At 49.2% G+C, this 12,465-nt stretch overlaps 1 protein-coding gene across 1 annotated transcript in view; it reads right to left on the reverse strand.

Annotated features, from left to right (window-relative positions):
• The window catches only part of adamtsl5 (ADAMTS like 5), a 37,585-nt gene extending 32,487 nt beyond the window's left edge, over window positions 1-5,098 (reverse strand). Inside the window, exon 1 of the mRNA XM_043680121.1 lies at window positions 4,977-5,098. Coding sequence (XP_043536056.1) covers window positions 4,977-5,098 — 122 coding nt within the window. The remainder of the gene's footprint in view (window positions 1-4,976) is intronic.
• Between the last annotated feature and the right edge of the window lie 7,367 nt (window positions 5,099-12,465).

Here is a 12,465-nt window from a genome sequence, read left to right on the forward strand (position 1 = left end):
TGGAGTGGGCCCAGCAGCACTGACTGGAGTGGGCCCAGCAGCACGGACTGGAGGGGGCCCAGCAGCACGGCCTGGAGTGGGCCCAGCAGCACGGACTGGAGGGGGCCCAGCAGCACGGCCTGGAGTGGGCCCAGCAGCACGGACTGGAGGGGGCCCAGCAGCACGGCCTGGAGTGGGCCCAGCAGCACGGACTGGAGGGGGCCCAGCAGCACGGCCTGGAGTGGGCCCAGCAGCACGGACTGGAGGGGGCCCAGCAGCACGGCCTGGAGTGGGCCCAGCAGCACGGACTGGAGGGGGCCCAGCAGCACGGCCTGGAGTGGGCCCAGCAGCACGGACTGGAGGGGGCCCAGCAGCACGGCCTGGAGTGGGCCCAGCAGCACGGACTGGAGGGGGCCCAGCAGCACGGCCTGGAGTGGGCCCAGCAGCACGGACTGGAGGGGGCCCAGCAGCACGGCCTGGAGTGGGCCCAGCAGCACGGACTGGAGGGGGCCCAGCAGCACGGCCTGGAGTGGGCCCAGCAGCACAGGCTGGAGTGGGACCAGCAGCACAGACTGAAGTGGGCCCAGCAGCACAGATGGAGTGGGCCCAGCAGCACTGACTGGAGTGGGCCCAGCAGCACGGACTGGAGTGGATCCAGCAGCACAGACTGGAGTGGGCCCAGCAGCACTGGCCCAGCAGCACAGACTGGGGTTGGCGCAGTTGCACGGACTGGAGTGGGCCCAGCATCATGGACTGGAGTGGGACCAGCAGCACAGACTGGGGTAGGCGCAGTTGCACGGATTGGAGTGGGCCCAGCATCATGGACTGGAGTGGGACCAGCAGCACGGACTGGAGTGGGACCAGCAGCACAGACTGGAGTGGGCCCAGCAGCACGGACTGGAGTGGGACCAGCAGCACAGACTGGGGTAGGCCCAGTTGCATGGACTGGAGTGGGCCCAGCGGTAGGTCTTGAGTGGGCACAGCAGCACGGACTGGAGTGGTACCAGCAGCACAGACTGTAGTGGGCCCAGCAGCACAGACTGGAGTGGGACCAGCAGCACAGACTGAAGTGGGCCCAGCAGCACAGACTGGAGTGGGCCCAGCAGCACTGACTGGAGTGGGCCCAGCAGCACGGACTGGAGTGGGCCCAGCAGCACAGACTGGAGTGGGCCCAGCAGCACTGCCCAGCAGCACGGACTGGGGTAGGCGCAGTTGCACGGATTGGAGTGGGCCCAGCATCATGGACTGGAGTGCATCCAGCAGCACAGACTGGAGTGGGACCAGCAGCACTGGACCAGCAGCATGGACTGGATTGGGCCCAGCAGCACAGACTGGAGTGGGCCCAGCAGCACTGGCCCAGCAGCACGGACTGGATTTGGCCCAGCAGCACGGACTGGATTGGGCTCTGCAGCAAGGACTGGAGTGGGACCAGCAGCACAGACTGGAGTGGGACCAGCAGCACAGACTGATTCCTGAAGAAGGGCTTATGCCCGAAACGTCGATTCTCCTGCTCCTTGGATGCTGCCTGACCTGCTGCGCTTTTCCAGCAACACATTTTCAGCTCTGATCTCCAGCATCTGCAGACCTCACTTTCTCCTCCCAGCAGACTGGCTGGAGTGGGCCCAGCAGCACAGACTGGAGTGGGCCCAGCAGCACGGACTGGAGTGGGACCAGCAGACTGGCTGGAGTGGGCCCAGCAGCACAGACTGGAGTGGGACCAGCAGCACGGACTGGAGTGGGCCTGGCAGCACAGACTGGAGTGGGCCCAGCAGCACTGACTGGAGTGGGCCCAGCAGCACGGACTGGAGTGGATCCAGCAGCACAGACTGGAGTGGGCCCAGCAGCACTGGCCCAGCAGCACAGACTGGGGTTGGCGCAGTTGCACGGACTGGAGTGGGCCCAGCATCATGGACTGGAGTGGGACCAGCAGCACGGACTGGAGTGGGCCCAGCAGCACGGACTGGAGTGGGACCAGCAGCACAGACTGGGGTAGGCCCAGTTGCATGGACTGGAGTGGGCCCAGCGGTAGGTCTTGAGTGGGCACAGCAGCACGGACTGGAGTGGTACCAGCAGCACAGACTGAAGTGGGCCCAGCAGCACAGACTGGAGTGGGACCAGCAGCACGGACTGGAGTGGGACCAGCAGCACGGACTGGAGTGGGACCAGCAGCACGGACTGGATTGGGCCCAGCAGCACGGACTGGAGTGGACCCAGCCGCACGGACTGAATTGTTCCTAACATGGAACCTGCTGGTTCCCAGCAGGTGAATTTGGGTTCCCAGCTGTGTCTGCCTCCAGCACAGATTCATACAGGTGGCTGTGGAGTCGGGTTTCGGCTAATGTTGTACCCAGTAGCATCAATGGGGTCTGGGCTGGCTGGGTCCAATGAGGACCCATTGTGGCAAGCGCGCGGTCGAGATGAGATGGCAGGAAGTGTGCTCCAGCCGAGGCAGCATCCTGGTGAATCTCCTCCACACCCCTGCCCGGTGTAATCATATCCTTCCTATAGCGCTGAGACCAGGGCCGCACACGGTGCTCCAGCTGCGGCCTCACCAACCTCTTGCACAGCTCCAACATCACCTCCCTGCTCTATGAATCTCCGTTTATCCTATTAACCTGTCCTGCTGCTCTCAGGGGTCTGTGGACCAGCACCCCAAGATCCCTCCGTTCCTCTGAGCTTCCTTCTGTCATTCATTGTGTCCTCTCTTGTTACTTCTTCCAAAGTGCATACTTCACATTTATCAGGGTTAAACTCCATCTGCCACTGACCTGCCCATCTGAGCTGTCTGTCTCTATCCTCATGTAACCCCACACCTGACTCTTCACTGCCAGCCATTTGGTCAATTTTTATGTCATCTGCAAACCTGTGTACTGACCACCCCATCACCCCATTCCCCCCCCCCCTGCCACTCCCACATATTCTTCTATATTGACATTTTTCACATTGTTAAACTTATTTTATTTCAGAACTTATTTCATTAACCAAATGTAGGCATTTAGCAATGTAAAAATATCAACTCAGAGAATAAAATATTGAATTGAATTTATTGTCTGAGATAAATACTGAAACACAGTGAAAATCTTTGTCTTGCGAGCAATACAGGCAGGTCACAGAGTTACGTAGCATAGATGAGTAAATAATAGATAAACAGCAGCAAAAACAAAAACAGAGGTACAGGTGAATGTTAAACGTTTGTGAGTCCATTCACTATTCTAACAACGACAGTAGGGTAGAAACTGTTTCAAATCAAATTTTCGTATTTGATTTGTTTTCTGAGAAATGATGTCCTCCAGAACCTAACTATAGTTTTACCAATGGTTCCTACAGTAGCCAAGTTTCACTTACAGTTATTTCACTTCAGGTCATTTCAGTTAATGTTGTGAATTTCAGGAATGCAGCCATAACTTTAAGTGAGGACTTACTGTCTCAATCTAAGTTTTTGTTGGCTGCTGGTTATAAAGCTGTGAGAGGTGGGGGCAGCCAATAGAGCCCCTTCAGGGTTACACGCAGAGCCTCTGCGTTACTGCCCCACATCAGCCCACAGGATCATTACCAGTGCCCGACACGGGCACCGCGTGCACAGGTCAGGGGTGTTCCCACATCCTTTGTGCAATCCCAGAGCAGATCCAAACCCACTGTATTCAGGCCTGGCTCAGTGGGTAGCACCTCTCAATCGGCAGGATGTGGGTTCAAGTACCATTCTACAAACTGTGTACATAATCCAAATGGACCCCCCAAAGCAGTGCTGAGGGAGTGCCGCACTGTTGGAGGGTCAATGCTGAGGGAGTGCCGCACTGTTGGAGGGTCAGTGCTGAGGGAGTGCCGCACTGTTGGAGAGTCAGTGCTGAGGGAGTACCGCACTGTTGGAGGGTCAGTGCTGAGGGAGTGCCGCACTGTTGGAGGGTCAGTGCTGAGGGAGTGCCGCACTGTCAGAGGGTCAGTGCTGAGGGAGTGCCGCACTGTCAGAGGGTCAGTGCTGAGGGAGCGCCGCACTGTCAGAGGGTCAGTGCTCAGAGAGCGCCGCACTGTCGGAGGGTCAGTGCTGAGGGAGTGCCGCACTGTCAGAGTGTCAGTGCTGAGGGAGTCAGGGGAGTTTCTGAGAAAAGATGTTCTCTTTTGGGTAAGTCATTAAGTGGCCATCAGCTGGATGGAAAGATCCCATCGATGTATTTTGAAGGAGGGCAGGGTAATTGTCTTAGCCAAGCAAAATCTTTGAAAAAGGCTAGTTGGTCAGGATTGTTTCTGTGTCCTGAATAGAATCTGAATCCACAAATCCCTGACTCTGAGAGGGGAAGCACTATACACTGAGCCACACTGAGTGCTGCACAGAGCAGTGGGTTCACTGGGAAGCAGTGATTCACTGACAATGGGCTCTTCTTTCAACAGGATGGACTGACAGAGCCAGTTTGAAATGAGCCAGGAAAGGAGAGCTCTGACTTACTATTGCCACCTATTCCTCCCCCACAGTTTTCCCTGGCCCCTCCCAGAGTGGGGGTGGGGAGGTTATTGACATCTGACAAGTCCTTTTGAGGGTCAGCACCCACTATATGGCCCAATTAAATCAAAGAAAATTTGAAATAAAGTACAAATAAAATTTGAAATAAAGAGAATGTAACTTTAAAAAAAAGTTCTGGAATTTACATTTGAAAGAACTGAAACCAACATGGTCACTCTAAAAGATGAGAGACTGAACAAACAATTCAGGTCTTTTTCAATATATAATTTCAGATACATCTTTTGCTATAAATTCTGTGTCTTACGATCTTACACTCCACAACCACCTGATGAAGGAGCAGTAGTCCGAAAGCTAGTGCTTCCAAATAAACCTGTTGGACTATAACCTGGTGTTGTGTGATTTTAAATTTTGCACACCCCAGTCTAACACCGGCTCCTCCACATCATGAAATGAAGTAAATTGAATTCAGGTTCTTGTCAAATTGCTTCATTTTCACATCCTCATCGAGAACAAGGGACTGTAGTAGATAGGTCATCGAGACCTGAGCAAACACAGTGAGGGACGGAGAGTGCACAGGACATGGGAAGCGAGAGGCTCTTTCAGAGCTCCAGCTATTACCAGAGGAGAGAATGGCTGCAGCTGTCCCCAGGATCGTTGTTGCATCAGTCTGTTTACACTGGCAGAAGCTGATTGTCAGGGTCTGAAGAGAGGAACACAGCAGCAACTGTTCCTTGGGCTTTAATTTAGTGCAATTTGTTTTCACTCTGTATTTATTTAACTAACAACAGTTTCTTAATGAACTCTGAGTTTTATTAACCTAAACTTGGAGTGTATCATGTGAGAGATTCAAAGTTCAGGAAGAAGTTACTAAACATGTGTAACTGTCAGAGGGAGGACCAAGTGTGAGTTAGTGAGATATTAACATTGAATTTCTCACTGTTACAGGGCCCTGTGCAATGTTACACCCAGCACATTCTGGCAGGTCCCCCTCACACTGGGGAAGTTACCCCTCACACTGGGGAAGTTACCCCTCAATGGGGCAGGAACCCCTCACACTGGGGAAGTTACCCCTCACACTGGGGAAGTTACCCCTCACTCTGGGGAAGTTACCCCTCAATAGGGCAGGTCCCCCTCCACTGGTGAAGTTACCCCTCAATGGGGCAGGTCCCCTTCATATTGGAGAAGTTACCCCTCAATGGGGTAGGAACCCCTCACACTGGGGAAGTTACCCCTCACTCTGGGGCAGTTACCCCTCAGTCTGGTGAATTAAGATCCAGCAAGCTGGACATAGGATTAGAACCAAGAACAAAGCCAACTGCAAATCACAAATGAATAAAAGACTCGAACAAGGTCCAAGAGTAAAGTGGCAGACACCCACACACGGATCGGCTACAGTGTGAATAGAAAGGTTAGGGTTAGAGGTGGAGATACTGGATTTGAACAATGTGCATTAATCTCTCTCTCCTGAAACAGCTCAGAGTTCAAATATCAACCTGCCTTTTCTAGAAACTGACACACAAGTGACTCTTTACAGATTCTGGGTGAGGACAGCACAGAAAAACATGACAAATGATGATCAGCGTTCTGTCTCTGTTTGGGACTCTCTCAATCTGCTCCAAATAAAAACCAAAGTCATACACTGATAACCAGACACAGAAACACAGACACACAGACAGGCACAGACTGAAACACACAGGCAGACTGGCAGATAGATACAGGTACACACACACTGACAGATGGACATAGGTATACACACAGGCACACTGGCAAATACATACAGGTACACACACACACAGGCACACTGGCAGATAGATACAGGTACACACACTGACAGATAAATACAGGTACACACACAAGCACACTGACAGATGGATAGAGGTACACACACACAGGTACACACACACACTGACAGATACACGTTACCTGGCCTGCAGGATGAACATCCTCCCTCCCGATGATGTTCAGTATCAGACGCCGAGGTGTGGTCTCTATGCCCGACCTGGGGACAGCAGGCAGACCGGGCAGTGGGGGTAAGAGGGGGTTATCTGAGCAGGGACTTCAGTGAGAATCTGAGCTGGGTACAGGCAGCAGGAGCAGGCTGTCAGAGCTGGGAGGCTGCTGCCATACACTGAGACAGTTTGACATTATTCCCAGTGAAGGGACCAGCTTCAGGCTCCGGGGCTGCAGTTACAATGTCCTTCTCCTGTTGTTAAAGCTCTGAATCCGCTTCCCAGAGATAGCAGCGATTAGATTAGCACTGAGTGAGGTTTCACCAAAACTTTCCCCCAACTCCTCTTTGCTCTCTCAGTCTGTTAATCTCTCTGTGCTGTTTCCTGGGTTAAACCTTTTCTGCCTCCCTGCTTTTATCTCTCTCTCTCGCTCTCTCCCTGTTGCTCCGCTCCCTCTATCCCTCTCTCTATTTCCTCAATCACCTGCTGTCTATCTCTCGGCTACACGCTGCTGGGAATCCAACTCTCCAGCGGCTCCGCCTTCCCAGGTTTAAGAGGAACAAAACTGGCGGAGCTCTCTGCAGCCCTCCCTCCTTCCCCTCTCTCCCTCCTCACTCTCACTCTCTCATTCTGTCTCTCCCTCCCATGTCCAGCTCTTCCAGTATCTTTCCGATTCCCCCTCTATCTTTCTACTTAAATCTGACTATCTGACACTTTTCCTGTCCTCTCTCTCTCTCAGCCTATGAATCGAAATACTGGTTTTGTTTTCTTTTTAAAAAGCCCAGTCGCTTCTTCCCTGGTTTCCCCCCAGTATTGCTGGCCATTCTGTGGATAGTTTTTCTCTCTCTCTCCCACTCTATCTGTTTTTCATTCTCTGTATTCTCCACACTCTATTTTTTCTTTCTCTTTGTTTTTAAGAATTGCTAGATTAAAAAGAGGTTTACAATTCATCTTCTGTTCATCCGGACAAATGCAAGAATGGCAAATCTCCAAAGGGAACAACAATTTATACAGCATAGGAAATCTCCCTGTGCCTTTCGGAATTTGGCAATTTTGCTTCTGCCCTAATGAGGCCAAGATGGAAAGTTTCAACAAAACTTTGCTTTCTCCAGCTTTACTGAACCAAATGGTTACACAAAGTTTTTTTGTAAAACGAACGCGTTTTTATTAACTAAACAGAAAGTGCTGGAGAAATTGAGCAGGTCTGGAAACATCTGTGGGAAGGGAAACAGAGTTAATGTTTCAAATCCAACAAAGGGTCACTTGCCTCAAGACATTAACTCTATTTCTCTCTCCACGGTTGTTGCCAGATCAATCTGGATAAATTGGATTTCGGTGCAATGAAGGAGGGTAGGGCTTGTACAATTAATGGTAGGGCCTTGGGTAATGTTGTAGAACAATGGGACTCAAAGGGTCAGGTATATAATTCTTTATAGACAGGGTGGTGAAAAAGGCATCCAGTCTTCATTGCTCAGTTCTTTGAGTGCAGGAGCTGGGGCGTCATGTTGAGGTTGTACAGGACATTGATGAGGCCTCTTCAGGAATACTGTGTCCAGTTCTGGTCACCATTTGTAGGAAGGATATTGTTAAAGCTGGAGAGGGTTCAGAAGGGATTTGTCAGGATGTTGCTGCTTATGGATGGTTTGGGTTATAAAGAAAGGCTGGAAATGCTGGAATTTCTTTCACTGGAGCATAGGAGGTTAAGAGGTGGCCTTATAGAAATTTGTAAAATGATGAGGGGTATAGGTTAATGGTAATTGTCTTTTTCCTAGGATAGGGAGTTTGAAGACCACGGGGCAAATTTTTAAGGTAGAGGAGAAAGACTTTAAGAAGACACAAGAGGCAAATGTTCATGTGTGGAGTGAACTTCCTGAGAAAGTGGTGGATGTGGATACAGTTACAATGATTAACAGACATTTGAATAAGTACATGAGTAGGAAAGGTTTAGAGGGATATGGGCCAGGAGCAGGCAGGGACTAGTTTAGTTTGGGATTATGTTTGGCATGGACTGGTCTATTTCTGTGCTGTATGACTCTATGATCTGCTGAGATCCTCCAGCATTTTGTATTTTTCTTTCAGATTTCCAGTATCTGCACATTTTTGTTTTATTTTATATGTTTTTCTCTTTGTTTCTCATCTCCGCAGGGATGTTATTCCCTCTCAATCCTATGTGCACTGATATTTCACACTCAGTGGTTTGTCTGGTTGGGAGATGGTAGGTGTGAAAGCTGCTGTACAGAATGCTCACTGAGATGTTGTCCATCCCTCATCGTGTCAGGGTGCACATCTACCATCGATGTGGCACTGTGAGGTCTGAAGGAAAATTAATGGGTGACACAGCCCAGGAAACAGTGTCTGCAGTGCGAACATCCCCTGCTGCCTGTGAAGTGGTTTGGTGCATTCAGACAAGTAAATTAACCCTTTCCTTCTAACCCCAACAGACGGACCACTGAGATAAACAGCTTGTCCCATTGCGTCTGGTGACATTTACATATCAAGCTTTATCTATGCTCTCAGACTGCACTTGACAATCTCACACTGAATTCTGGAAAGTCTAGTGCACTCTGGAGTCTCGATTGAATCACAGGATATTTAGATCATAGATGGAGGCTATTCATCCTTTCATGTCTGTACTGAGCCTCCAAGTGAGCAGTTCACATAGTGCCACTCCCCATTCCCCAACCCTGTTGTAACCTTACACATTCTTCCTTTTCGATAATGTCACACTCTCAAAGCCAGAACACAGCTGGGGAACAGATAGTTAAAGTGACCCAGGACAGAAGGACTGCTTGAGATTTCAGATCCCCGGCACAATACCAGCTTTCCAACGTATCTCCAAGGAACAGTTTCAAAGTTGTTGGCGCAGAGCGGAATGTGACAGGTGTGACTCAGCACCTCCTCCCTGCTCTCACTCCTGCCCAAATTTGAATGCCACTTTATGTCCTTTAATCACCAACATAATTAATGTCATTTGAGTGACTGGAGATGGTTATTTATGCAGCTGGGTATGTACAACAGTTGGGAGCTTATTGTAAACTAAATAGAAATTCTTTGGGTTGATACTGAGGATTCAAAATGACGTGGAGGTTTGATTAAAAAAAAATTTTTTTCTAGTTACCTACTTATGTTTTTTCTGTTGTCTGGGGATACAAACTCTCCTGGTTCTGCAGGAGCTGATGCAGATGTCAACGTGATCCTTTTTCATGGGTAAAGGTGCATCGTGTCAGCAGATTGTCTGATCATCACACACACACACATCACAACCTTTAACACTCAAACAAGTTTAATCTTACTCCTTTGCTTGCTCCCCCATATCCTTTTACCTTTCACGGGATCTTTGACTAAGCCAACATTAGAACATAGAATATCGAACATGTTTCATTTATTGCCTATAGGTAATTGTCCTGAACTGGATTAGTTAACTTGGAAACAACTGCTTCACCTCCTGAGGCTTTTGTCCATGTGAGTGTGACTAAGCTCAGGTTAGATCGATTGCAAAGTCACACGGAAGCTTCCTGCACAGAAATAACCACAATGCTCCACAGCACATTGCAACAATGTACTCCCAATTCCCAAAACCTCTGTACACATCATAAAGGAATGACTTTAAGAGCACAGAACTGTCCCTCTTTGAAAATAGTGCTCATGGATCCTTCACTGTCCATCAGAGAGCAGACAGGTAATGTCCAGGTAATGTCCAGGCAATGTCCAGGTAATGTCCAGGCAATGTCCAGGTAATGTCCAGGCAATGTCCAGTCATTAGTCTGCCTGTGACCTCCTAATATCTCTCACTAACCCCCTCACAACTCCCAATAGTCCCCATTTCTGAGTCATCTTCAAAACTAACCTTGGTGTCATTACCTGATGGATTTTTTTTCCTCCTAATTGACCCATTCTCCCAGTGTCTTGGCTCAGAGATAGGGACACAGCCACTGCACCATGAAAATCCCATCTGTTCCTGATAGATTTTTTTCAATTTCAAAAGTATACTGTATTCATAAAATCATCTATAAATATATACAAATGATCTGAATCAGCTCTGTACAGTTCTTGCAGAGAGGAAACAAACAAGATATTAGAATTTTGATTTTTTCGGAGCTTCCCCACAGTATTTTAAAATTCATTCATAGGATGAGGATGTTGCTGGCTAGTCTGCATTAATTGCCCATTCCTAATTACCCAGAGGCAGTTAAAAGTCAACCACATTGCTGTGGGTCTGGAGTCACATGTAGGCCAGACCAGATAAGGATGGCAGTTTCCTTCCCTCAAGGACATGAGTGAACCAGATGGTTTTCCAAACAATCAACAATGGATTCATGGTCATCATTAGACTCAGAATTCCAGATATTTATTGAATTCAAATTCCACCATTTGCCACAACAGGATTCAAACCCAGGTCCCCAGAACGTTACCTGGATTTCTGGATTAACGGTCCAACAATAATATGATGAGGCCATCACCTCCCCTCAGTTGCAAATAACAAGGGCATTTTCTGCTCATGTAGGAAACTATTTATGTTAATTTAGAGACACTGAGAGGGTCTGATGACTGAACAGACCCTCATTATACTTCAGCAGGAAGACCTCAGACAGTGGCCTTTCCCCACTGAGCCTTGGTGGCAGCTGTCCCAAGCTTTAGTGTGTGCCTCAGCATGTAGTCCTGAACCATGGAATGTGCCAGTCTGGAACACTTGATCAACTCCTCGCTCTGGGAGATCAAAAAGTTTCAGGCAGACCATGAGCGTCATTCACAGAGTTGATGGTCCTCCAGGCACAGTCGACGTTTGTCTCGGTGTGTGTCTCGGGGAAACAGACAGCACAGAGCCCTGTGTCACGGAGCTGCTCGGGATGAGCCTCGACAGAAATAGCTGCATCTTCCTCCAGATTTCCTTTGCAAAGGCACATTCTAGAAAGAGACATGTGACAGTCTCACTCCTTTCGCAGCTGCTTCAAGAGCAGCTTGTGGTGACGCAGCCCGACCAAGGGTACATGAAGGATCTGATGGCTAGTGCTCTTCTCATCGCCAGCCAAGCCATGTCTTGGAAAGATCTGGTGATGAAGCGTTCTGCCCAATGACTTTGACAGTCTGCTCAGGGAGCCACACGACAGGATCCATCCTGTCCTTTGCTCACAGGGTCTCAGGGACACGGTGTTCTGACCACTTCCTGATGGAGTTGTGGTCAAAGGTGCTTCTCTTTGCAAATTTCTCCGCAAAGCACAGGTGATACAGAAAGATCCAACTACATGGAGCATTCCGCAGCGGTGAGACCAGTCCCATCTTTCGCAATACCAAGGACAAGTAGAACCTCAGTACTTAGTTTGTGTTCTTTCCCCCTTATTCAGAGCTTTGACCATGGTGTCCCTGTGCTCCAAGTCCACCTTTGACCCCCAGATGAAGTGAAAGATACCTTGGGGAACTGCTAAGTATGATGTTGATGAATGCACTCACCTGTTTCCTATAAACTGACCTGAAACAAATGTTGCAAATGTTTAGAATCTCCTAATTTCAAGTGCGGTTATTTGTTGTGGTTACAGTAACCAATGCATTCGAGTGGAAAACATTAATGGAGCCATTAGGAATATGTAAAGCCTGGATTAGCTATCAAGCCACATAATGTGGCTCGGTTAAACAGAAAATACACTTGTATTGTGCACGCAGAGAATCCAGTCGCTGTTTGAATTTTAACTGTAAAATATCTTTCCAGCAAGTTGCCGGATTGTTTAACATCCTTTTCTTCTGGATATATTTCCATTTATTTTGTCCTAATCCTTCATCAAATGTTAGATAACCATCAGGCTCCTGTGTGACTGCAAAAGCATCACAGTGGCATTTGGTCTTTTCATCATCCAGTGTTGACGCAGAGACAGATAGTACCATGGACTGGGGCCATAGTTAAAGGCCCCTCCTTAGCCATCCTCCCTCTCCTTAACTGAGGAATTGTTGACCATCCTCTGCCCAGTGAGAAAGACTGAAGCCCCCTTCATTCCCTCCCTGCTGATGTTGACTGCTCTCCCACACCTTCCTCATTGGTAAAGACTGAACCCCCCTTCACCACTCCCCATTGATATAGACTGAACTCCC

Source organism: Chiloscyllium plagiosum, chromosome 40 (genome assembly GCF_004010195.1).
Source record: "Chiloscyllium plagiosum isolate BGI_BamShark_2017 chromosome 40, ASM401019v2, whole genome shotgun sequence".
Taxonomy (NCBI): Eukaryota; Metazoa; Chordata; class Chondrichthyes; order Orectolobiformes; family Hemiscylliidae; genus Chiloscyllium; species Chiloscyllium plagiosum.